Source organism: Macrotis lagotis, chromosome 5 (genome assembly GCF_037893015.1).
Source record: "Macrotis lagotis isolate mMagLag1 chromosome 5, bilby.v1.9.chrom.fasta, whole genome shotgun sequence".
NCBI classification, from domain to species: Eukaryota; Metazoa; Chordata; class Mammalia; order Peramelemorphia; family Peramelidae; genus Macrotis; species Macrotis lagotis.
Window position 1 is genome coordinate 245817720 of NC_133662.1, and position 24436 is coordinate 245842155.

Sequence of the window (24436 nt, forward strand, 5' to 3'; positions counted from 1 at the left end):
TCAGGGGTCTTGACATGGGGTCTGTGTAGATTTCAGAAGGTCATGAATTTGGATGCCCATTAAATTGTAAGCTCCTTGAAGATGGGGATTGTCTTCTCCTTCTTTTATCCCCAACTTTAGCACATAGTACTTAGAGAGATATTACAGTTTACTGATTGATTGAATAAGGGGAAGGGAGGGATTGCATTTTTGTTTCCTTTATAACCCTTTGCTATTTTTAAAAACTTCCTTTGGAAAAGAGGTCCCTGGACTTCACTGTTCTCAAAGCAGTTCATGATGAGCAGGACAGGTTAAGAGATAGGCCTAAAGCCAAAGGACATAAAACCCTAAATGAATAACTGACATTCCCCATGGGAAATAGATCCATTAAGTGACTTGCTGATGATCATACAGGGAGGTATCTAAGAGAGGATTTGAACCAGAGACCCAACAATCTCTCTCCACTGTCCCTAATTGCTGTACATGTGGCTAATTATTAATATCACTTCCTTCTCTCTAAGATCAGAGAGCTAGAGCTAAAAGGAAGCTTGTAGAGGCCATCTACCCCCATTTTACAGATGGGGAACTAAGGGTGGGAAATTTAAGTGACTTCCCCAAAGTCACATCAGTAATAGACATTATTGAGCTGAGTGATGACCTTGAAGTAATAATATCTAGGTATTAGTTAGCACTTTAAGGATTAAGGAATACTTTCTCATACTAACCCTGGGCAGCATTGGGTCATTATTATGCTCCTTTTGCAGATGAAGAAACTGAGACCACAAGAGTTAAATGACTTGCCCAGGGTCACACAGTAAGTGTCTGGGACCAGTTTGGAACTCAGGTCTTCTGGATTCAGGTTCGGGGGTCTATTCCCCAGCACCACCTAGTTGCCTTCAAAAGAGGAAATCTAATTCCAATCCTTGAAGCTTTATTTCTAAAAGTACTTTTCTTGTTTTTCAGTTGTTTTCAGTCTTTTCCAGATCTTTGTGACCCACTTTGGGCTTTTTTTGGCAAAGATACTAGAGTGGTTTACCATTTCCTTCTCCAGTCTAAAGTCGCTGCTCTCCTTCTGCAGGACCCAATGTGGTCAGTAACACTCTCTGTCACATAAACTGGGCTCACACGGATTTGGGATGCTTCGCAGGGAGTGGTTCCCCTTCCGGAGAGTGCTCAAGTAGGGGCTGGCTTATCATTTGTCAAGGATGTCTCAGAAAAGATTTCCACTTTTAGGAGGACTCAAAACCTTCTAAGACCTGTTCGGCAAGAAGACTCAGTGATATTGCTCATCTCATGATGGTGGTGCCGGCCATAAGGGAGCCATCTCAGCTACTCCCATTTTTAGTGACTCAATAACATTCTCTTTGCATGAATATGGGAAAAATAAGCAACACCTATCAACTCCTGTCAATTGTATCTCTGTTGCCTCCTGTATCTAAGATGACGCTCACCATTAAAACTGAGTCATTGAATCATTTCTATTGATTCAGTCTGCTCACTGATAGAATCAATTGTATATTTCTGAATTATTGATATCCCCCCCTCCCGTGTATGTGGGGGGGGAGGATCCAAACCTTTGGTTTTCACCAGTGAAGGGAATTTCCAGTAAGGAAACTCTCTTTCATGTTGCTCAACCAACTTTTCTCTTTCATGTTGCTTTACCAACTTTTTATATTCTTTATGTGTGTGTGTAAAAATACACACACACACACATATATATTTGTGATATTTAATTTTTGGTTTATTTTTCCAATTACATGTGAAGATGGTTTTCAACATTCATTTTTGTAAAATTTTCCCTCCCACTCTTCCTTCCCCCAGCCCTAAGAGAGCAAATGATTCGATATTGGCTGCACATGCACAATCATGTTACACTTATTTCCATATTAGTCATTCTGTGAAAGAAGAATCATAATTAAAGAGGAAAAACCATGAGAAAGAAAAAAAAGCAAAAAAAGTGAAAACAGCAGTATATTTTAGTCTTAAAAGAGTTGTCAAGAACACTTAGATGTTGTCACTGGCTCAATGGCCACATGGCCAATAGGAGTCAGAAGCAACATTTGAACCCAGATCTTACTGACTTTCAATTCAACTCTCTGCCCACATTAATACCCCTCTCCTTCTAGTCACTGACACATTTTTTTAGCTTTTTTTTTTTCAAGGAAATGGGGTTAAGTGGCTTTCCCAAGGCCCCACAGCTAGGTAATTATTAAGCGTCTGAGGTCACATTTGAACTCAGGTCCTCCTAACTCCAAGGTCAGTGCTCTATCCACTGTGCCACCTAGCCACCCCCTCACTGACACTTTTCAATTGAAATGATTTTCAAAATAATTGGTTTTTTTCCAATTGATATTTTTTAATTTTTCCAATAACATATTATGAAAGCTTTTTCAGTATTCACATGCATGTGCATATTAATAAGTTACATGATTTCCTTCCACTCTCCCTTCCCCCTCCTCTCAGTGGCAAACAATCTGGTGAATATTGTACAAATACATTTGTGTTTAACATGTTTACAGATTAATTATTTTCTCTATGAAAAATTAGTTCTAAGGGAAAATAAAGAAAAGCCCAAATTATGGTTCTACTGGAGAATTATTACTACCAGTCTTGGCCCAGGAGAAGAGAGGAAATATACTTCTCATCTTTCATTGGGTTGAGGGTGGAGAAGGGGCATATCTGGAAATGACAGTGATATAAAAGCAAAAAGCATCAATAAAACAAAACAAATAAACCTAGTTCTGAATCATTTTCAGTAAAAGAGAATAAGTTCACTTGCTTGGTCATAGAAAATGAACTTTGAAGGTTTGAAGGCTGACACAATAGCCCTGAAGGGCTTATAATTCCCAAAATAGCAGCCAATTGCCCTTCATTTCCAGTAATGACATACAAGGGGAAATAGGCAATGTGAGAGAATTAGCCTAACTACATGAGAAAACCTTCCTGAGGTTGGCCAGGATGGATTACCTAGAGAGGTCAAATAACTTCCTCTTTCTGAGATTTTTTTGGTGGGGACTTTGTCAAAAGGCAGAGGAATGGAGTCAGTGATAGCCACTTAAAGCCCAGGGATTCTAGAATCTGTGTTAGACCCTCCTGTCCGCGTGTCCGTCATTTTGCCCAAATTTCTCCATTGTGGTTATGATCTCATTGGAATTCAAACCTCAAACAGTTGTTGATTGTTTACAAGCCCAGAGACAGAGATGTTTTTTAAATGCCATTCAGGTCTCTGGTCCCTTCTTGGGTGTGTTCTTGGGTTTGTGGGATGATTCCTTTTCTTGAGAGAGGGTACAGTTGAAAGAAGTTGACATTTTGCATCTTCTAACTGGGCATAATAAGGAAAGAAGTGGATTGTAAGCATCACTACTATTAAATGAGAAAGCTTCTGTAGCTACACTGGTCACAGGTGACTACTCTTTCCCTACTTTGATTTACATGATCCAATATTTACCCAGGTCTCTTCTTATCTCTTGGATCTTCCATTTTGTGTCACCATCACTGACTTCTTTTCCTCTTTTCATCTGGTGAACATGGTCTTGCTTCAAGACTTTCCTTTTGGTACTCATCATCACTCTCCTACATTTCCATAGTTTTAATTCTAAAAAAACTACTTTTTATATACCTTTTCCAGTATCTTTTATTATACATCTACTCAAATGTAAGTTTCTTGAAACTTGCAGTGCCTTCCTCTCAGCATGTGAATATTGTAGAAACCCAGTAAATCCATATTGAAGGGAGGAAGAAAATAAACATGTATTCATGTTAAGGTCATATTCTAGGCAATGTAATTTATACTTTATAAATATCTCTTCAGGTCTGATTTTATTTCTAAGACTAGCAGGATGGATGGATGGTTAGAAAGATGGTTGGATAGAGAAAAGGATGGACAGACAGATGAAAGCATGGATGAATGAATTCATTCATTGATTAATCTGTTTTGTCATAAAGATTTATGTAGTAGCTCCCTATGACCTCTAGAATCCAGTGTAAACTTCTCTGTTTGGTATTTGAAGCTTTTCACAACCTGACTCCAACCAACTTACTCTCTTTTGTCTGGCCAAAATGACCTTCTGATGATTTCTCCTATCTCAGTCTCCCACCTCTATGTCTTTGCTCAAGCTGTCCCCCATGCCTGGAAAGCCCTACGTCTTCACCTTCATCTCTTAGAATCCTAGGTGTCTAGCTTGTGTCTGCCCCTCCAGGTGGTCTTTCTTGGCCCTTCTTGGCTGGTAGTTCCTCCTGTATCCACCACAGGACTTGACACATCTGTTTGTTATTTAGGACTGGACCCCTGAGTTCTTTATATAGGGAACTCCTCAAGGAGGAAACTCCCTCTACTATCAGTCAATAAACATTTATTAAGTGCCTACTATGTCCTAGACCCTGTCCTCAGTTCAGAGGATGAAAATACAAAAAAACAAAGAGTTCTTGACTTTCAGGAGTTTGTACTTTAATGGGGGCAGACCACACCCAAAAGGAAACAGGAAAAAGAAAGGGAGTAGGAGGGAAACAAGGGAAAGAGAGCAGTGTAATTGGGTGAGAAAAGAGATGTTATAGGCTGAGTAACCTCCTTAAATGGGGGTTCAGGGTTCAGGGTCCCACCCTCCAGTCAGGGAAGTAGAGGATAGCAATGAGGTGAAGGACACCAAAGCTGATAGGATCTTTAGGATGATGAAGTTTTCCCAGTTATGAGCTTCCTGGGACATGGCAGGAAAACATCAATGACAGCAGCGACCACTCCTATCTGCAAATGATGGTCTTAGAACAGGGGTTCTTAACTTTTTTTTTGTATTACAGACCTCTTTGGTAATCTAAGTAGGTCTTATATATCCCTGTTCAGAATAAAGTCTTTAATGCATAAAATAAAATGTCTAAGATTATTCAGAAAGCCAATTAGACTTAAATTTATTTAAATTGATATGGACTCCACTCCTGACTTGAAAGTTGTCCAGATTTACAACGGGGAATCAACTACCCAGCAAAACTGAACATCCTCTTTCAGGGGAAAAGATGGATTTTCAGTGAAACGGGAATTTCAGACTTTCCTAGTGAAACAGCCAGAGCTGAACAGAAAGTTTGATCTCCAAGTACAGGACTCTGGCGAACCATAGAGGGAGTGGGAGAGAGGGACTAACTATAAGGAACTTAATGATGTTGAACTGTTTGTCTTCCTGCATGGGAAGAAGATACTGATAACTCATATGAACCTTCTCATTTATAGAGGAGCATAGATAGACAGGACATAGGAAGGAGTGGAATATAATTATATAATAGAGTAAAAAGATGGAGTCAATGGGGGATAAAGGAAAGTGCTGGGAGGAAGGGAAAGGAGAAGAAGAGGAAGCTAAGAAAGTTCACATAAGAGTCAAGAAAAAGCTTTTACAATGGAGTGGAAAGGGGGGAGGCTAGGGGGAATGATCGAGTCTTCATTCTGATCAGAAATGGCTCAAAGAGGAAATAGCTAGCATACACACTTAATAGGGTGAGGAAATCTCTCTTACCCTAGAGAACAATGAGAAGGAAGGGATGGGATAAGGGGGGAATGGGGGAAGAGAAGAGGAGTAGGTGATAGAAGAGAGGGAACATCATGAGAGAGGGTACACTTTTGGACAGGGTCAGGATGAAAGGAGAGAGAATAGAATAAATGAGAGTGGGGAGAAATAGAGTGGAGATACAGCTAGTGATAGCAACTGTGGGAAAAATATTGAAGCAACTTCTCTGGTGGACTTATGATAAAGAAAGCAACTCACCCCAGAGACAGGGCCATTGGAATCTGAAGTACATCTCTCTCTCTCTCTCTCTCTCTCTCTCTCTCTCTCTCTCTCTCCCCCTCCCCCCCCATTATTCTTGAGGTTTCTCATCTTCTTGGAGAGGGGGTTTTATGTTTACTCTTATAACATTCAATTTCAATCAATGTATAGCATGGAAACAATGTGAGGACTATCAGACTGCCTTCTATTGGGGAGAAGGAAAGGGGAAGTGTAAAATTCAAAACCTTACAAAAAATGATAGGTAGAAACTACTATTGTATATAATTGGAAAATAAATAAAATATTAATTAAAAAGAAAGGAGAAAGAAAGAAAGAAAGAAAGAAAGAAAGAAAGAAAGAAAGAAAGAAAGAAAGAAAGAAAGTTTGTCCAGACCAGGGAAAGTGACTTGCCCAGGGTCACACAGTATAGGCTAGAAATGGGATTTGAAACAATATTCTCTTGACTTCAAAGCCGGATCTCTGTAATCTGTCTGATGGATTGACAAAACTGATAAAGGCAGTCACCCTCTTGGCCTCTGATCTTGCTTCTGGAATTCCATCCCTAGATCTGTTTGCTTTCATTTGACCCATTGTCTGGATTTCTCCCATAACTGAGGTTCAGCCCATACCTAACCTGAGGCCCAGTCCTATGCTGTCCTCTGTTCTCTGGTTTTCCCTCTAGATCTACCAATTTGGCAACCACTTAGAATTCACCCACCCTTCTACAAGACACTCAGCTTGACTAGCTGAGGATGTTCATTCTCTTTCAAATGGGGTCTATTTTTATAAAAAAAAAAAACCTGCCAGACGACACACCAAGATTTTTTTGGTTGTTTCCCCCCCCCCCCTACAAAAGGCGCCTGTGGGGTTCTGCACGTCCCAGCATGCCCAGATGTCTAGCTAGTCGGCACCGGCAGTGGCCTGGGTCACTCTAAGACAATGTTTGTTTTTCCTCCTTCCGGGTCAGAAGCAAGTGAAGGGAGATGGGTCAAGGTGATGGTCCTGGGCCTTCTTGGGCCTCCTCAGCCTGGGACAGAGTGAAAGGAAGGAAGCATCTGATCTTGATAAGACTTGGGGAATGTCTGATTTCCCCCAGGCTCCCCCGGGGTCCCCCTGCCACCCTCCTCCCATGGAGTTAATGGAGGAGACATCTGGTTTTAATGTCAGAAAGGACAGTGTTGGTCACATCCCTCTCTGGCCTTCTCCCTCTGCTGATTTAGTTTAAAAAATCCTTCTGAAAATACAAAATCCAATTCTTTCCAAAGCAATGCTCATGGCTGGCTAAGGCCAATAGTGAGCTCCAGTTGACATTTTGAGGTCCCAAACTACAAAGACTTGGGGGGGGGCGGTATTATCATCAGACTCTTATGCAGCTGGAGATGGGGACAGATCTCCATCTGACCAGGGTATACCCAGCCTAGTTTTATGTGTGTTTTGTTATTTTACTGTCATTTTATTCTTTCAAAGTCACATCCCATCCCTGGGAACCCATTCTTGTGATTAAAAGAGGAAAGCAACTTGTGAAGAAGAAAGGAGAAAATGTACTTTTCTCCTTTGTTTGCAGAGGTGGGGAACTGGGAGTGGGGTAGAGAACACTGGATATACTACCAATCCCAGCTGATGTCAGTTAATCCTGCTGAGCTGATTTTGAGTTGATTTCCCCTCCCTCTATTTTATTCTTTGTTACAAAAGTTGAGTCATTAGGTTGGGGAAGGAATTTGTGGGAGGGATATATTTAAAAATAAAGATGAGGTTAAAAACATAAGATATAACGAAAAGAAATAAAAACAGGAGTGGCTAGGTGGTGCAGTGGATAAAGCACTGGCCCTGGAGTCAGGAATACCTGCGTTCAAATCCAGTCTCAGACACCTAATAATTACCTAGCTGTGTGGCCTTGGGCAAGCCACTTAACCCCATTTGCCTTGCAAAAAAAAAGCTAAAAAAAAAAAGAAATGAAAACAGTTAAGCAAAACTAATCAACAAAATGACCATTCCTGATAGTGCATCCAATATTCTGTACCACTAGGTTCCCACTTCTTTACTGACAGAAGGGACATATGTTCAATGACCTTTCCTCTGGGACTAAGATTCCTTGTAAACTTTGAAGTAATACTAGTAGATTAGAATATTTAAAATGTTATGGTTTTTATCCCTAGAAACCCAGAATGAAGAGGATAATTTGTAATCTTCCATCTTGGTTTTGTCAATTTTTTGTTTGGTTGACAAATGCTTTCATGGAGATGTTGTCATCTAGGCAGATGGATCAGGAGGCCTTGGGGTTGGTATCTTACCTCCAGTATTTGCTAGCTAGGTGACTTACCAAACTTATCAAAATCATTAAAGAGTGAGATGAAGATTTGACTCAAGAGTTTTATTTAATAGGGGAGTGACATGGTCTGTACTTTCAGAAAATTGCTTTATCAATTGTATACAAAAATGAATTTGTGAAGGCAGAGACTTGAGGTAGGGAGACCAATTAGCATAGGCCAGGTGACAAGCAATGACCCACATGATCTTGGGTGGTGGATGTGTGAGGGTGAAGGAGCCAGGTGACAAAAATGGAAGAGAGTTGTAGTAACAAGATCTGGCCACTGATCGGCTATATGGAGTAGTGGAAAGTGAGGAGAGGAGAATCATTTGGGGGCACTAGGAGGATGGGGATGCCCTTGGTGGTAGTAAGGAGATTGGTTGAGGGATGGGATTGGGGGAAAGATGTAATGAGCTCAACAGTACAGTGCCCAGTTCTTCTATATCTGCTCAACTTTTATCACTGACTCAACTTTACCTAAAATGGAAAGGCTTTGGAGGTGGGGAGGAGAAGGCAGCCAAGAGGCATCTTGGGGTCACAGGTAAGTATTCTGGGTCAGGAGGGGTATTTCCCAACCCCAAACTACATCGATGCAGTTTTCACCACAGAAGTCTGGGTAAAAGTGAAAGGTCATGACATAACTGTTTAGAGAGGTCTGAGGAGGCAGATACGCCACTTGCGCTGGGAGGACCAGGAGATCTCTGAGGGCCTAGAGACAAACCCCTCATTGCCTATTACAGGGAGACCAAGATCGCACCCCTTGGGACTGACCATTGGGGCTCTTGGGGTTAGGTCTCAGTCCTCACTTGACAGATCCCTGCCCTAAACTTGATGGGCAATTCCAAGAACCCCCATGTCACCCTCCCAAATTGTAGCAGAGCTCTAACTGGGTGCCACAAATTATCAAATACTAATGGCACCCACAGGCCACTTCCCGTTCATAAAGACCTTTAGTACTTGTTTCATCACAGGAAACATTAAACACCCTCCCATTTGTTTCCACTATCACAGTGACCTATATTTTCTGAATAGAAGACCCTGAAAAAGGTCTCCCCCCCACAATGTCTGTTTACTCCCCCACCCCTTTTCCTTCCCCTGTGAAATAACAAGTCTGTCCCCAGCCGAGGTTCTTCTCTTTGACCTTGGACCAATAAACAGAAAATTAAATTTACAGAAGTCGCCGACATATGACCCCATTGAGGATTTTCTTGGCAAATATACCAAAGTGGTTTGCCATTTCCTTCTCCAACTCATTTTGCATAGGAGGAAACTGAGGTAAAGAGAGATGAAATGACTTGTCCAGGATCACACAACTATGCTGGGACAGTGAGGACAGTCATTATTAGTACCCACCCAGAGGATGAATTAATTGCTTGGCTTTCTCCCTCTAATAAAGTTGGCTAAAACCAAACCTAAAACTTGAAAGGAAATGGTAAAGGACAGTGAGCCACCCTCACCTTACAGTCCCACGAGAAGCTTCTATCAGCCTATCGCTTCGACTCAAGGGACTCTCCACCTGTCACTGAAAACAGTCTAAATGTTAAGGAATTCATAAATGAAAGAAGAAATCATAGAAGGCTTATGTGTCAAATCACTTTAATGGTAACTATTGCAAGATTTATGGAGCATTCTAAGTGCTATAAGACATTTTATAAAGATTATCTCATTCTATCCTCACAGCAAACGCTGGCAGTTGTTCTTATCATCCCCATTTTACAGATGAGAAAACTGAAGTAGGTAGAGGATAAGTGACTTGACCAGGGTCACAAAACTAGGAAATGTCTAGAGACTGGATCTGAATTCAGGTCTTCCTGAATCCAGGCCTGGAACTGTATCCACTGTGCACCAAATCTGCCTTTATAACTAGTTCCCTTCAAATTGTTGTTAAAAAAAATTAATGTAAAAATGTAGTTCACTGCCATTGAGAGGTAAAGCTGACCTAGAAATAGGAGGCGGAGGCTGATACCAAGATAGACCTAGAAAGACTTAGGGAACAAAAGAAAGATCTTGGCTTCATACTGCTCCCTGGACACTCGTAGATGTGTGATCCTGGGTCTTGACCTCCATGGTCCTCAGTTTCCTCATCTTTAAATTTTATATTATATATAATATATACATATATATATCCATTATACTAAATTCACAAATTATTATTGATGAGAAAAAAAAGTGAGAATCTCAGAAATTAATGGAGGTGGCTGAGAAAGGCAGGGGATACTCCTTGTGTAATTCTTTCCAGAAGCTCTTATCCCCAGCCCATTGTAGGGGGAGGAGAGGTGAAGAGCAGGAGGGAGAATACCGGGGTATTGTGGTGGGGCCACTGGACACACAGTGTCTCACTGAGTCTTCACAATAACCCTGTGATGTTGGTAGTAACCTGAACACAGGATTAAAGACGACCAGAAAAGCCCGAGCCACACCAATCGATACAGGCAGTTTTGTTTTTGTAATCTAGAGGTCAAAGGAAGTAGAGATAATAAGATGAAAAGTGTTATCTCAAAATAAAATTATAATCATGGCTGTTAATTATTTGTATATATATATATACACACACAGTAGATGTTAGAATGAAATTAGTATTTTTAATTGTTTCCGTTGATGAGCCTTGTCCTTCTAGTATTGAGTCTCAGGTTTGAGGAAACTTTTAGAGACAGTATTGGACTGGAGTCAGGAATGTTCATCTTCATGAGTTTTAATCCAATCTCAGATCATTTTTTCCCCTTCATTTTTCAAAGAAAACCTTGATATCAGGGAGGTGATGTTATGACAAGCACATGAATTAGATTTGAGTGAGGAGATGCTGTGTTAAGTCCCCAGCCTCACTTTCTCCTCCAGAGCTGTCTGGGTCCAGTGGCCAGAAATGAATCAGGATGACTAGAGATGGCTCTGGCTGGATGTGGGTAATCAGGGTGAAGTGACTTGCCCAAGGTCACACAGCTAGTAAGTGTCAGAGGCTGGATTCTAACTCCAGTCCTCCTGATTCCAAGGCTAGTGCTGTATCCACTGCTCCATCTAGATACTTACTAGCTGTGTGACCCTAGACAAGTCACTTAACCCTGTTTGCCTTAGCTTCCTCAACTGTCAAATGAACTAGAAAAACAAATGACAAAACACTCTCTTGTCTTTGCCCAGAAAATCCCAGATGGGGGTCCCAAAGAATCAAACATGACTGAAAAGACTGAAAAACAGCAAATGTGCAAAGCATTGCACCAGGGACTAAGAATAAAACCCAATGTACCTTCTCTCCTCAGAGGTAGGGGATCCTGGGTATGAGCTATGCATTTGCTATCAGAAAGAAGTTAATAGCTGGTTTCATTTTCCCAAACTGATTTTATCCCCCTTCTCTCTTTTTTATTCTTTCTTTTCCTTCCCCCCACCCTGGTTTTTGTCAGGAAAATCAGGGTTAAATGACTTGCCCAAGGTCACACAGCTAGGTCATCATTAAATGTCTGAGGCCGGATTTGAACTCACTCCTGAGTTCAGGACCAGTGTCCTATCCACTACCAAGCTACCCTTTATTTTTTATTTTAAAGGTGGCTGTCATGATTGGGGATAGGGAAGAATATATTGAAAAATGAAAGTAACTCAAAAAAAGAGAAAGAAATCAATAAAAATTTTAAACAGCCCTTGCCCTCTGGGAGCTTGCACTCTACTTGGGAAAGGGGTAGGGTTCAATGGTTACTGATAAATAAATAGAGTAGTTTCAAGAGAAAAAGAACACCAGCTCTAAGATTCAGAACATACCTGGTGGTAGGAGGGGCTACCTGAGTTGGGCCTGTAAAGGAAGATACTGAAGTAACCAGAGCTGGAAAGGAGGAAGTATGCATATGAAATCTGATATCATCTGGAAAGGTAGATCTCAGCCTGCTGTTTGATTGTTCATCTGATTCCCCATGACCCTATTTGGGGTTTTCTTGGCAAAGATACTGGAGTGGTTTACCTCTTCCTTCTCCAGCACATTTTACAGATGAGGAAACTGATACAATCAGGGTTAAGTGACTTGCCCAGGGTCATACAACTCATAGTTGTTTCCTCCTTTTTTGCTTGTTTTTACAAGGCAATGGAATTAAGTGACTTTCAGGTCACACAGTTAAGTGACTTAAGGTCACACAGCTGGGTAATTATTAATTGTCTAAGGCTGAATTGGAGCTCAGGTCTTCCTGATTTCAGGCCCAATGCTCTCCCTGTCCTCAAAATCTTAAATGCTAGACTAAAGATTCCATATTTTATCCTAGGAAACAGTATTATTACCCGCCCCCCATTTTACAAATGAGCATATGGTGGACCAGATAGCTCAAGTCACTATTCCTAAGGTCCCATCAGATGTTCCAGGTGGCTCCCCCATTTTCCCCTATCTACTTCAAGTCCCATGCAGCAGATTTCCTTCACAGTGACTGAATACCATCTTCAGGCCTAGCTCCTTCTCCAGATTATTTAACCTAAAGGCCAGATGGGTCTAAGTACCTGAAAGACAGCTGCCAGACCCTATCTTTAGCAGGTCAGCCATCATCTTATGTCCTCTAATAACTGTAACCTGATCAACAGTTTAGAATCTGTTCCTTGAAAGGATTCAAGAAAAGTCCCCATCTATGGCCATCCAGCCTCCATCACATAATTAACTTAGACCAATTTGAGATTTGTGGTCTGTGGAGATAAAGGCCCCTTCTGTAAGAAGTCAGGGCCCAGCAGACCAAGGCCTTATCTCATCCTGGTGTCTTGATTCTGTTTTTGTGGTTGATGGATTCCAGGTTCATCACTTAATCTCCCAACATTAGTGTATAGGAGTGACGGTGAGGGGCTGCTCACTTCCTGACTCACTAAGTGGGTCTCCAAACCCAGTTATTTCCTGATTTATGTCTGTATTTATCCCATTTCTGGAGGGATATTTGTTTTTAATAGCCCAGACTCGATGAAATAATTGTGCCCTCAAATTAGAGCAGATCCATTAAGGTCTTAGAGACCCGAGGGAAAAAACAACTTGCCTCACCCTCAGTCAACTTTTGAGAAATTCAGCTAACACTGTTATTCAGACATGGAGATCCCTCCCCTTCCTTCTGGGCGGCACCTCGGTTTGAGGGTAGAGTGTCCAAGGGTTGGCCAGCCAATCGACTCTTTTTCCTCTGATTCATCTGTTTTTCTCCCTTCTTTTCCTCTTCTCTTCCCCAAACTTTTCTACCCTTTACACTTCTTTACCTGTGTCCCTTCACTCTTCCTCATCCAGAAAAGAGGCGAGTGACCTGCCTAACTTCTAAACAAGAGGGTGCAAGAAAATTTTTTTTTACCAACCAGCTTTCTGTTTAACAGTCATCTCTTGAAATATGCTCAGGACTTGCCAGTTTTACATTAAATTTGCATGATTTGACATAGTCTTTATCACTTTCTTAAGTCTAAGCAATCAACAAAGCAATAATCAAAATCATGATTGATTTGTGGATTTTGCTGTCTTCTGAGCTGTAAATGTTCACACCTTGACTCTAAGGTTCCTTCCAGCTAGAAGCTGTGACCTATAACCCTATAACTCTGAAGTAAGCATTATAGCTTGCCAGGATGAATAAGATTTGAGCCCTATCTCAATGAATTTATAATCTAGTAGTCACACATAGTAGGGGGGGGGGGTGAATGAACCAAGCATTGGAAGTTATTGAAATTCTGGGTGACAGGTAATGGGAAGGGTGAGAAAGAGGATAACAGTTGGGAATGAGTGAGGCACCAGAAAGGTAATAATAATATTAGTAAAAACCCAGGTTCCTAGAGAACTTCAAGGTTTATAAAACCATTCCCTAAATTCTGTGTAATTGTAAGGACCAAGTATGTCCCTGAAAAGATGAGAAAAAAACATCCCCCTTGATTCTTTGCAGAAGTGGGGGACCACAGGTGTGGAACAGTGTTTTTACCCTCAAATTAGATTGATACCTTGGTTAGTTTTGTTTTTTTTTATTTTTTTTGGCAAGGCAATGGAGTTAAGTGACTTGGCCAAAGTCATACAGCTAAATAAGTATAAATAAGTATAAAGCATCTGATTTGAACTCAGAGCTGACTCCAGGGCTGTGCCATCACTGCACCACCCAGCTACTTCCATCTTGGTTAATTTTGCCGAGTTGCCTCCACCACCACCACCCCACCTCCACTACCATCAGCACCACTAACACAGCAGCAGCGCCAGACATCACGAGTCCTTTCTGGTAAAGGGGTGGCTCTCTGTGGAGGGGAGATGGAAGCATACATTTGGAGATGAAGCTAGCATAAAAACAAAAGAGAAAATGATTTTCAATAGATAGCATTTATACAGTATTTTAAGGCTTGCAAAACACTTTAGTTATTATTTCTATTTTGTTTTGTTTTTTGCAAGGTAGCAGGGTTAAGTGACCTGCCCAAGGTCACCCAACTAGTTAATTACTAAGTATTGAGGTCAGATTTGAAGTTAGGTCCCCCTGACTCCAGGGCTGGTGCTGTGTCCACTGCACCACCTAGTTCTTTGAAGAAGGGCAAATAAAGATTTGGCAAAACTAACCAACAAACATATCGGCCAACTATGACAGTATATGCACTATTGCTCACCCATAGTCCCTCACCTCTCCACTGCCAGAGTATTTAGTAAATGTTTGTTGACAGATTAACTGAAGGCCAAGTTCTTCCCTTCAATGAAGTTGCAATCTAATGAGATTCCTTTTGGGTATGGGATGGACCAGGTGGACATCTATGTTTCTGCCTCAATTTCCTCATCTGTTAAATTGAGATGATATAGGCCCCCTGCCAGGTTCAAATGAGAGATCTGGTTTCATCAAGACCTCTCTAAACATATTAGCCCTTCTCCTTATGCTTACTATGACTCACTCCTTCCCCACCCTGATTTTCAGGGCTGTTACTTTCTCCCTCACCAAGGATACTGAAAAAGGGGGCAGCTGTTCCCTTTCCAGCATTTCCATTAGCAGTGGAAAATATATTGTGGAACAGACCCAGCAGCTGTCAACCCCGGGGGGTATGAGAAGTGATGGGGAAGGAGGCTTCCGGGGGCCTCAGACTGGTGGAGACATCTCTGGAGTAGGACTGCAGGTGGGAATTCTCCTTTCTGAAATTGGCTCGGTACTGTTTATGTTGAATGACTTAGAAATCTAGAGAGGTCACAATAGCCTAGAAGGATTCTTTCTGGAAAGAGAAGGCAGCTCAGTCTTTGACCCTGCAGACAAGAACATGTCTTCTTTGGAGAAAAGAAGAGGAGTTTGCCCTTGGCAAGGGGATGGGTAGGGGGATCTGCCAAGTTCAATGGCCCGCATATGAATTTGGCTGGCAAGAATGAAAAATGTTTGGGCTCAGTGATCTTACAGAGTTGCCAAAGTTGCTATACAATAGTTGTTGTGTTTGCAGTTTGTGACTTTGGTGCCAGAATTTTCATGGGAATATATAATTGGATCCGGAAACTCCGTGTCTCCTCTTCATAGAAAAGATGAGGATTTTAATAGAATATAGAATCACAAATCTGGGGGGGGAAGGGACCTCAGAAACTACCTTGGTCAACCCCCTCCTTTTTACAGATGAGGAAACTGAGTCCTAGAGAATGGAAAAGACTTGCCCTGGTTGTGAGCAACCAAGCCAGAATGTGAACTCGGGTGCTATGAATGAAGATGGAGTCTAGGGAAAGGACATTGACTTCCACCTCAGTTTTGGAGGTGGTGACTTAGATGCATAGAATTAGATTTGGCAGGGACCTTAGTATTCACCTAGACCCATAGTTATATTTTGGACAGGGCTACCAATGCAAGGGGCACCATTATTGATGCCCTATATGGAGGAGAAACACACTGGAATTTGAACACAGATTTTTTTGACTCCAAATTCAATCCTTTCCAGGTCTTTCAGATGCCAGGCCCCATACACTAACCATTGAACTACCTGGCTCCCCCAAAGAAGGGCAGTATATTTGAGATGAATGAGTTAAATATGACTTGGGCTATTTGGTTTCCTCTTTCCCAATTTGTTTAGAAGGCCATGACGTATGATTGGGATGAATTATTATTTTTCTCTAATATATATGATATAATACATATATATTATATATGAACATATTTAAATATACATATAGCCACATATGTCCATATAAATGTATGACTATATATGTATATATATATATATATATATGTGTATATATATACACACATATATATGATGAGCAGGATGGTTTCAGAAAAACCTGGGAAGTCTTACATGAACAGATATTAGGGAATGTTCAGTGATGCAAGTGTCCGAGTGTGGGCAGCTGTGAGACCAGCGGAGTGCCCACCCCCTCCCTCTTACTCCCTGGTGATCTGACTCCATCTTTAACTAATGGGATTCTCCCTTCTAAAATGGGTTCAATACTGTTTGTATTCAATACCTTAGAAATCTAGAGAAGTGATGATAACCTAGGAGACTTCTTTAGGGGGAGAGAAGACAACTCGGTCTTTGAAATAAAAATCAACCATTATTCACTGTACTTCATCTACTCTACCTTCAGATCTCCAGAGGTTTCTCTCTGAATGGCAAAACCAGAGAATATTACTGGGGGAGACCTTCCTTTCTGGTCTATAACAGCAGCATAATTTGGAGTTTGGGATGGATTCAAAACAAGAACAAAATCTGGGCTCTGGGCCAGAGGCTCTCCACCCCTCAGCTTAAACAAATGTTTACATTTTAGACCAGGCTATCAATAATTCACCTTGTGACCTGTCTTCCAGGGATAAAGTTACTTGACCTGCGTGGAGACCAAAAGTAGCTATATCAGTCAGGGTTTAATAGCAAAATTCAGCTTTGTCTAATCCTAAAATTTGTTGTAAGGTCTTCTCTCACTCATCCCCAGCCCCCCACATTTAAAATTGCCTCTCCATATCTGACCTCAGTGGCAACTGTGTATTGTCACGAAATGGTGGAGTTGAGCCCTAGAATATGAACAAGGATCCTGAGTCTGCCACTGACCTCCTTTGTAGTTGTGGGCATCAGTTCTGTGCTTCAATTTAACCATGGCCTTTTAAAAAAGTTATTAAATTTATTTTTTCCTAATTACATGTAAAACCAATTTTTAACATTCATTATAAATTTGAGTTCCAAATTCTCTCCCTCCCTTCTTTTCTTCCTCTCCTTGAGAATGAAAGCAATTTGACCATGCAAAATATATTTTCATATTAACCATGTTATGGAAAAAAGACCCAAAATAAGAAAAATGGAGTTTAAAAAAATGTGCTTCAATCAGACTCCATATGTTCAATCTTCATTCAGACCCCACATGTTTTCTCTGGCATGTCTTGGGTCATTATGTTGCTGTTATAATGTTGCTGTTACTGGGCACAATGCTCTTTCACATCACTTTACCTCAGTTCATGTAAGTCTTCCCAGGTTTTTCTGAAACTATTCTGCTCATTATTTCTTATAGCAAAATAATAATTCATCACAATCACATGCCCATAGTTACAGGATGACACAATATGACAACCTCTCCAATAATCACTTTTACCTTCTACATCAAAATTGTTAAAAGAGTGAGGAAATCCAGAATGCTGCCACTTCCTCAGGTAGCACTGGGGTGTTCTGACTTCGTTTTTAGGAGGCAAACTCAAAAAATTTAGTTGATGATTGGTATTTAAAACTGAAGAGGAAAGGAGAGAAAACAGTCCACTGGCCGGGTAGGAGGCCTAAGGAAGCTCCTCCTGGAAGGAGTGTAGTGCCGTGGAAAGCAAGCAGAATATTGAGTCTAGAGATGTGGGTTCTTATCTTAACTCAGGCACCAATCTATGTGACCCTCACTTTCACTTGTGTGGACCTCAGCTCCTCATCTGGAAAATGGGGGGGGGGTTGGATGACCTCTAAAGTTCTATCCAACTCGAAATCTGTGATTTTTTTTATATGAGAAAATCTTACAATGGCAACATCTAACTAGTCCCATACTTTCTTTGTGCCAGTCTGCCTGTTGATAATTATCACAACTTGTCCAAATCTCATTAGTCTATAAAAGGTTATTAGCTAATGAGGGAGCTTCCCTGCTTAAATTTTCTGTATTGTGCAATTCTGGTTACTATGATACGTTGTGTTTGATAGGTGCTTATGCGACTTACCAAAATCACTTTGCATCTACTAATACTGAGATTCACTGTCCAATGGCACAAGATACATCTTGGGTAGACACAATGATTTGTAGGTAGAAGGTAAGGAGAATAGCTTTGTTTTTCTATCTTCCCTGCTTAACAGAATGCTGGGAACATAGTAGGCTCTTAATAAATGCTGTTGATTGGCAGACTGAATACTTATACATGATCAGAATTAGCTCCAAACTAGAGTGAAAGTATAAGGGTCCTGATCACCTTGGACTTCAGCTGTTGCCTTCCCTGACTTAAGTCCCAGCTAAAATCTCACCTTCTATAGGAAGCCTTCTTCAATCCCTCTTCATTCTAGTGCCTTCCTAGTTCAAGAATTCCTATTTATCATATATATATATGTACATATATATGTATATATATGTATACCTATTATTCTCTCTCTGCACATTTATATATATGCATATTTACAAATCTATATTATACATATATATGATTATTTTTCATAGAAAAATGAAAGTATGGAACAATGGACAGAGGCCTGACTTTGGAGGACTTTCAGAGGACATAATTCAAATGATACTTACCATCTTTATGACCTTGGATAGGTCTCTTAAACTCTCTGTAACTCAGTTGCCTCATCTGTAAAATGAGGCTATGAACCTATGTATCTATCTATCCATATATCTCTATCTTTCTATCTAGAATCTATATTCTGTATTGATATGGAATAATTATAGGTTGTATACTAAAGCTTGTTTGTATTTCCTTGTTTGCATGTTGTCTCCCTTCCTCATTAGACTGTAAGTTACTTAAGGATAGGGACTAGTTTTTGCCTGTTTTTGTATTTCCATCTCTTAGCACAGTGGCTAGCCCATACTAGATGCTTAATAAATGTCTATTAATTGATTGATTATCCCAGTGTCCTCTATAATGAATCCAACTCAACCTGCTGGGCACCTTCCTCTGGGCATACAGGTGAGATTAAACCCTTCCTGGTACTCTGGGAAACCTTGGACTCCCTTCCCAGAATAGTATTTTTGCCTATATTAATATTACTTAATAATTCCTTTACTAAGAAATGGTAAATTTCAATTAGAGGTTAATGAAAATAAAGATATAATTTTTACCTATACAAGTTAATAGGACCCCCCCCCCAGAATCTATCCACAGACCCTTTGGAGGGCCATGACCTCCAGATAAGAAATTAGGCCTATTAACATCATACCGGCACCTAAGCCATCCATAAGGGGAAAAGGAAGGGGGAAAAAAGGAAACAAATATTCATTAAGCATCTACTAATCACTTTACAAATATTATCTCATTTGCATAATCATTACAGCCTTGGGAAGTAACTGCATTATTATGATTCCTCCAAATTGCAATTGAGGAAACTGAGGCCGACATGAACTGACTCACCCAAGTTCACACAGTTAAATGAGTATCTGAGTCTGGATTTGACTTCATATGCTGTGCTCTAGTCACTGTGCCACTAGCTGCCTTCCTAATTAGAGAGACCCTACCTAAGTTTGTGTGCCATTGGGGAGTCATGGCCATTAGGAACCCAGAGTTACCCCCATTACCTCAGGGAGGACTTCTGTGGAGGACTGGATTGTTCCATACACAACATTCCTTGACAGTAAACTAGAGATCAGGTCATCAGTCCATCAGTCAGCAAGTTGTTAACTCTAGGTAATGGGAAGGCAAAGACAAGAGTGAATGACTGGCCCTGTCCTCAGGGAGCTCACATTTTACTGATAAATGTAACTAGCCAGTTAATTTTCTTTTTTTTAATATAAATATTTTATTTGTTTACCAATTATATATAATTATAGTTTCTATCAATCATTTTTGCAAGGTTTTAAATTTTATAATTTTACCCCCTCCCTCCTCCACCAGAAGGCAATCTGCTAGTCCTTATATTTGTTTCCATGATATGCATATATCAAAATGGAATGTGTTGAGAGGAAAAACACATGTCCTTAAGGAAGAAAGAAAATATTAGAGATAGCAAAGTAATGTAATACATAAGATGGCTTTTTAAAAAAAACTGAAGATAAAAATCCTTGGTCTTTGTTCAGAGAGTCATTTTTCATAGAAAATGAGAGAAAGTGGGGCACAATGGACAGAGCCTTGCTTTGGAGGGCTTTCAGAGGACATAGTTCACATGATGCCTACCACCAGCGTGATCTTGGATAAGTCACTTAAACTTCTCTGTAGCTCAGTTCCCTCATTTGTAAAATGAGAAGGTTGGACTGAACAACCCCTTCCAGGTCTAAATCTATCTATAATTTCTCAGTTTCTAAGAAAAGGGCAGTTTGCACAAGTAGTGTGGCCATCCAGATTTACCTTTGCAAAGTAGATCTGACAACTTTGATTGTAGATAAAGGAAACAACAGTCTGTCTGGGAAGATCTGAAAACAGAAATGTTTCCTAATGGACTTTTCTGTTTCCTCTGGTTCGAGAGTGTTCATGTGGACCCAAGAAACAGAGCAGTACTGAGGGGAATGGGCCTAGAAAAGTCTTACCTTTGGGAAGACAATTTAGGGTCAGAAATGCATCTTAGGTAACATTCATCTCCTCCCTCCATTCAGCAGAGGGTAAGACCCCAAAAATGCCCATTACATCACTGAATACAAAGGCACTGGACCCAGGCTGCCTTGACCTTGGGATTACAATCCGTGCAACTTCCAGGGTCTGGCAGGAGTTGCTTTAAGGCTCCATATAGGCAGGCCAGGGCCTGGTCCTTCAGGTACTCCCTGGATGGATGGAAGAGATGCTTGGCCAGAAGGGAGAGTGGTTATGATTGCAATTGGGATGGTCCTTGGAGCCCCCAAGAATGATAGACATTTAGAGAGGGGGAAGGGGCATAGTTCAGCCCTCCAAATTAGAGCCATTTATTCTTGTCTTTTGGAGGAGATCTCCCTTGGGGAGGTCAAGGAGTTATAAAATGAGACTTGAACAGTCTCTCCCACCCATTTCACTTTCTACATTTGGCAGCTGAGGCCTCTTCAGATGACCAATGGGCATCCAAGGCAGGAGAAGGAAGAATTATTTGTCCAAAAGAAGTTTATTGAAGAATGTTCTAGATAAGCAGATCTCTGGGTTGGGGAGATGATGAGGTAGCTCCCAAAATGACTTCCCAACTTTCCCTTTGGGTAAGACAGAAGTCTTGTCTCTAAGGTGTGGTAGCAATGCTCTGAGCAGTTAGGTGGCTGCAGTGCCCTAAAGTCAAGAAGACCCGAGTTCAAATCCAGTCTCAGATATTGGCTAGATGTGGAACCCTGGGCAAATCCTTTCACCCTGTTTGCCTCAGTGTCCTCATCTATCAAATGAGCTAGAGAAGGAAATGGTAAACCATTGCAATATCTCTGTTAAGAAAACCCCAAATGGCATCATGAAGAGTTGGACATGACCGAAAATGACAGAACAAAGTTGTTAAAATATTTTAAAACAAGTTCTCATTCTCTCTCTCTAGCCCCATGAAGAAATTGTAAATGTTAGTTACAATCAACATTAAGATTGATAAAGCACATTACGTATTATCTCACTGAATCTTCACAACAACCCTGGGAGATAGCTAGGACACATATTATTGGCCCTATTTAATAGATGAGGAAACTGAGACAAATAGGGTTAAGTGACTCGCCCAAGATCATACAGCTAGTACATCTCTGAGGTCAGATTTGAACTTCCGGACCCCAAGGCCAGTCCTCTATCCGCTCTGGCTCTAACAGTTCACAGTCCTGCGCCCAAAGATTAAAGAATATCAACAACCCTGCTCATTCCCACTTAACCACTCTGAACTTTGGTTTCTTCTTCTCTAAAATGGAGCTGATTATGCTAGCACTCACCCGCCCAGAGTTTTTGTGTGGATCTGGCAGCAAACATTATGCAGTGAGCTTCAGAGATGCCAGCTTTAACCATCTTCTTGGTGGTCTCTTCTATATTATTACCTTCCCATCTTGGTGAGGATGGTAGGAGGCTCCAGCCCTATCTTGCTCCTTTTCTCACGCTGATCTGTTTGGTAATTGTTGCTGGTTTTTTCCTCCCACAGAATATCGATATCACCAATTTCAGCAGCAGCTGGAGCGATGGCCTGGCCTTCTGTGCCCTCCTTCATACCTACCTGCCTGCCCATATTCCCTACCAGGAGCTGAACAGCCAGGAGAAAGTAAGTCCCCCTACTGGACCCCTGCCCACTCTACTGGACTTGCCCCAACGAAGTCTAATGGATTAGACTTTGTTGGAAGTTTTTCTGAGCCTGAAGCAGAAACCTTGACCTCTGACAGCAACCTCAGAGAGTCAGGGGCTGATCTGTGGCTTACTCTGGAGTCCTGGCTGCAGCTCACACTGTCTGGTTCATTCATCCATTTATTCAACACACATAAGTGTGTCATGGAGACAGTGCCAAGAGACAGCCAGGCTAGGGTAGATAGCAGATCACACTTGGAGCCAGGAAGATCGAGGTTCAAGTCCCTTCTTCTGACACTTGAAGAGTGTTGGAGCTGCTTCCAATTGGTGCTACTCATTTAGAAAAATAAAATAAGGATCTGTGAGTGCATCATACACCCCTAAATTATCTTCAGCTTGGGGGGGGCTCCTGTGGAAAGGGCTAGTAAGTTTAAAAATAGACTAAATATATATATAAATATTATATATAAACATAATAATAGATACCAAATTCATCTTGAAATCCATTAAAACATGCTACTTTTGTGATCTTGGCAGATAAAACTATCAAAGAAATAAAAATAGAGAAATAAAGAAAAATAAAATAATACCATTTGGGGGAATCTTGGGGAATAAAAGTATAAAATAAATCAAGTGCCACTTTTGCAATCCTGGCAAATAAAAATGTAAAAGAAATTAAAAGCACAGAAATAAAAAAACTACTATTTTTGTGATCTTGGCAAATAAAAATACAAAAGAAATAAAAAATGGAGAAATAAATGAAACTAAATGAAACATACCACTTTTATGATCTTGGCAATAAAAATACAAAAGAAAAAACAGAAATAAGTGAAACTAAATGAAACACTCCTTTTGTAATCTTGGCAAATAAAAATACAAAAGAAATTAAAAATAGGGAAATAAATAAAACATATTCTTTTTGTGATCTTAGCAAATAAAAAGAAAGAAAGAAATGAAAAATACAACATGCTGCTTTTGCCCCCAAGGCAGGAACAGCAGGACTTGGCAACAGATTGCAGAGAGGGAATAAACTGGCAACAGACTGGAGAGAGGGAGGAGCTGTGGATGATGTCTAATTACCAAGTCTAGACTTGTGGAAGGTCTTGATATCAGTAGCCTGCACAATTTTGCTGCTAGCTTCAATTGACTTCCAAAGCTTAAGGACCTAAGCTTTCATTGATGGGAAGATTCCATTCACCAGTGCAGATTGCAGCCTACCCTACCTCATAGAGTCCTAGTTTAGGTGAGGCAAGAGACCTCAGAGATCCTTCATCTTGTCCAACTTCATTTTACAGATGAGGAAACTGAGTCTTGTGGAGATGACTTGTCCAAAGCCACACAAGCAGTAAAGCTCCAAAGTTAGAATTTGAATTCAGAGTCTTTGTCCTTTTCCCACCTTCCCCCAGCCAGTGCTCTGTATCACACTGATCTTTGACCCCACTCCCCTCAATGATATAAAAATAATTCCATTTCCACCACATAGCTTCATCTGACTTCCCACCTCACTGTAGCTTCCCATTTTCTAAAGCCCCCCTTCCCACTTGTACTACTGTCCATTGAGTGCCTCATGCACTTGGCCAGTTAACACTGAAAAGCTTCTCTCACCTCTTGTAAATTCTTAGTGTACCCCTTCTTCCTCCAAATAGTTCCTTTCCCCCCCAAAGATTATAAGATCTCTGGGGGCAGGTCAGTCAGCTGACATTTATTAGACACTTTCTATCTGCCAGTCACTATATTAAGAACTAAGCATGCAGAGCAGCTGGGTGCCACAGTGGACAAAGCACCAGCCCTGGAGTCAGGAGGACCTGAGTTCAAATCCACCCTCAGACACTTAATAAATTCCTAGCTGGTGACCTCAGGCAAGTCACTTAATCCAATTGTCTTAGATAAAAATTTTAAAAAAAGAACTAAGGATGCAAAGAAAGCCACTGCTCGGTCCCTACCTTTACATTCTAATGAAGGAGATATGTGAATAACTATGCACTACAAGGACAGTGATCTCAGACGGAAAATGCTGACATTGAGGAGGAAGGTGGCTTGCAGACAGGGTTTTAGCTTATTCTTGAAGGAAGTCGGGGCCAAAGGTGAGAAGGGAAGGTGTCCAGGCGTGGGAGGCAGCCAGTGAAAGGGCAGGGAGGTGGGAAGAT

General features: G+C 40.9%; 1 protein-coding gene and 1 long non-coding RNA gene across 3 annotated transcripts in view; one reads left to right on the forward strand and one right to left on the reverse strand.

Annotated features, from left to right (window-relative positions):
• SPECC1 (sperm antigen with calponin homology and coiled-coil domains 1) overlaps nucleotides 1-24436 on the forward strand; it is a 413523-nt gene that overhangs the window by 372934 nt on the left and 16153 nt on the right. For both annotated transcript variants that reach the window (XM_074189253.1, XM_074189252.1), the window contains one exon: nucleotides 22153-22269. In XM_074189253.1, coding sequence (XP_074045354.1) covers nucleotides 22153-22269 — 117 coding nt within the window. The remainder of the gene's footprint in view (nucleotides 1-22152; nucleotides 22270-24436) is intronic.
• Nucleotides 13555-22783, reverse strand: LOC141488854 (uncharacterized). Its single transcript, XR_012468827.1, has 3 exons — nucleotides 20445-22783; nucleotides 19679-19783; nucleotides 13555-14271 (listed from the first exon to the last, which is right to left on the reverse strand). It is a non-coding gene; the product is annotated as an uncharacterized LOC141488854 (long non-coding RNA).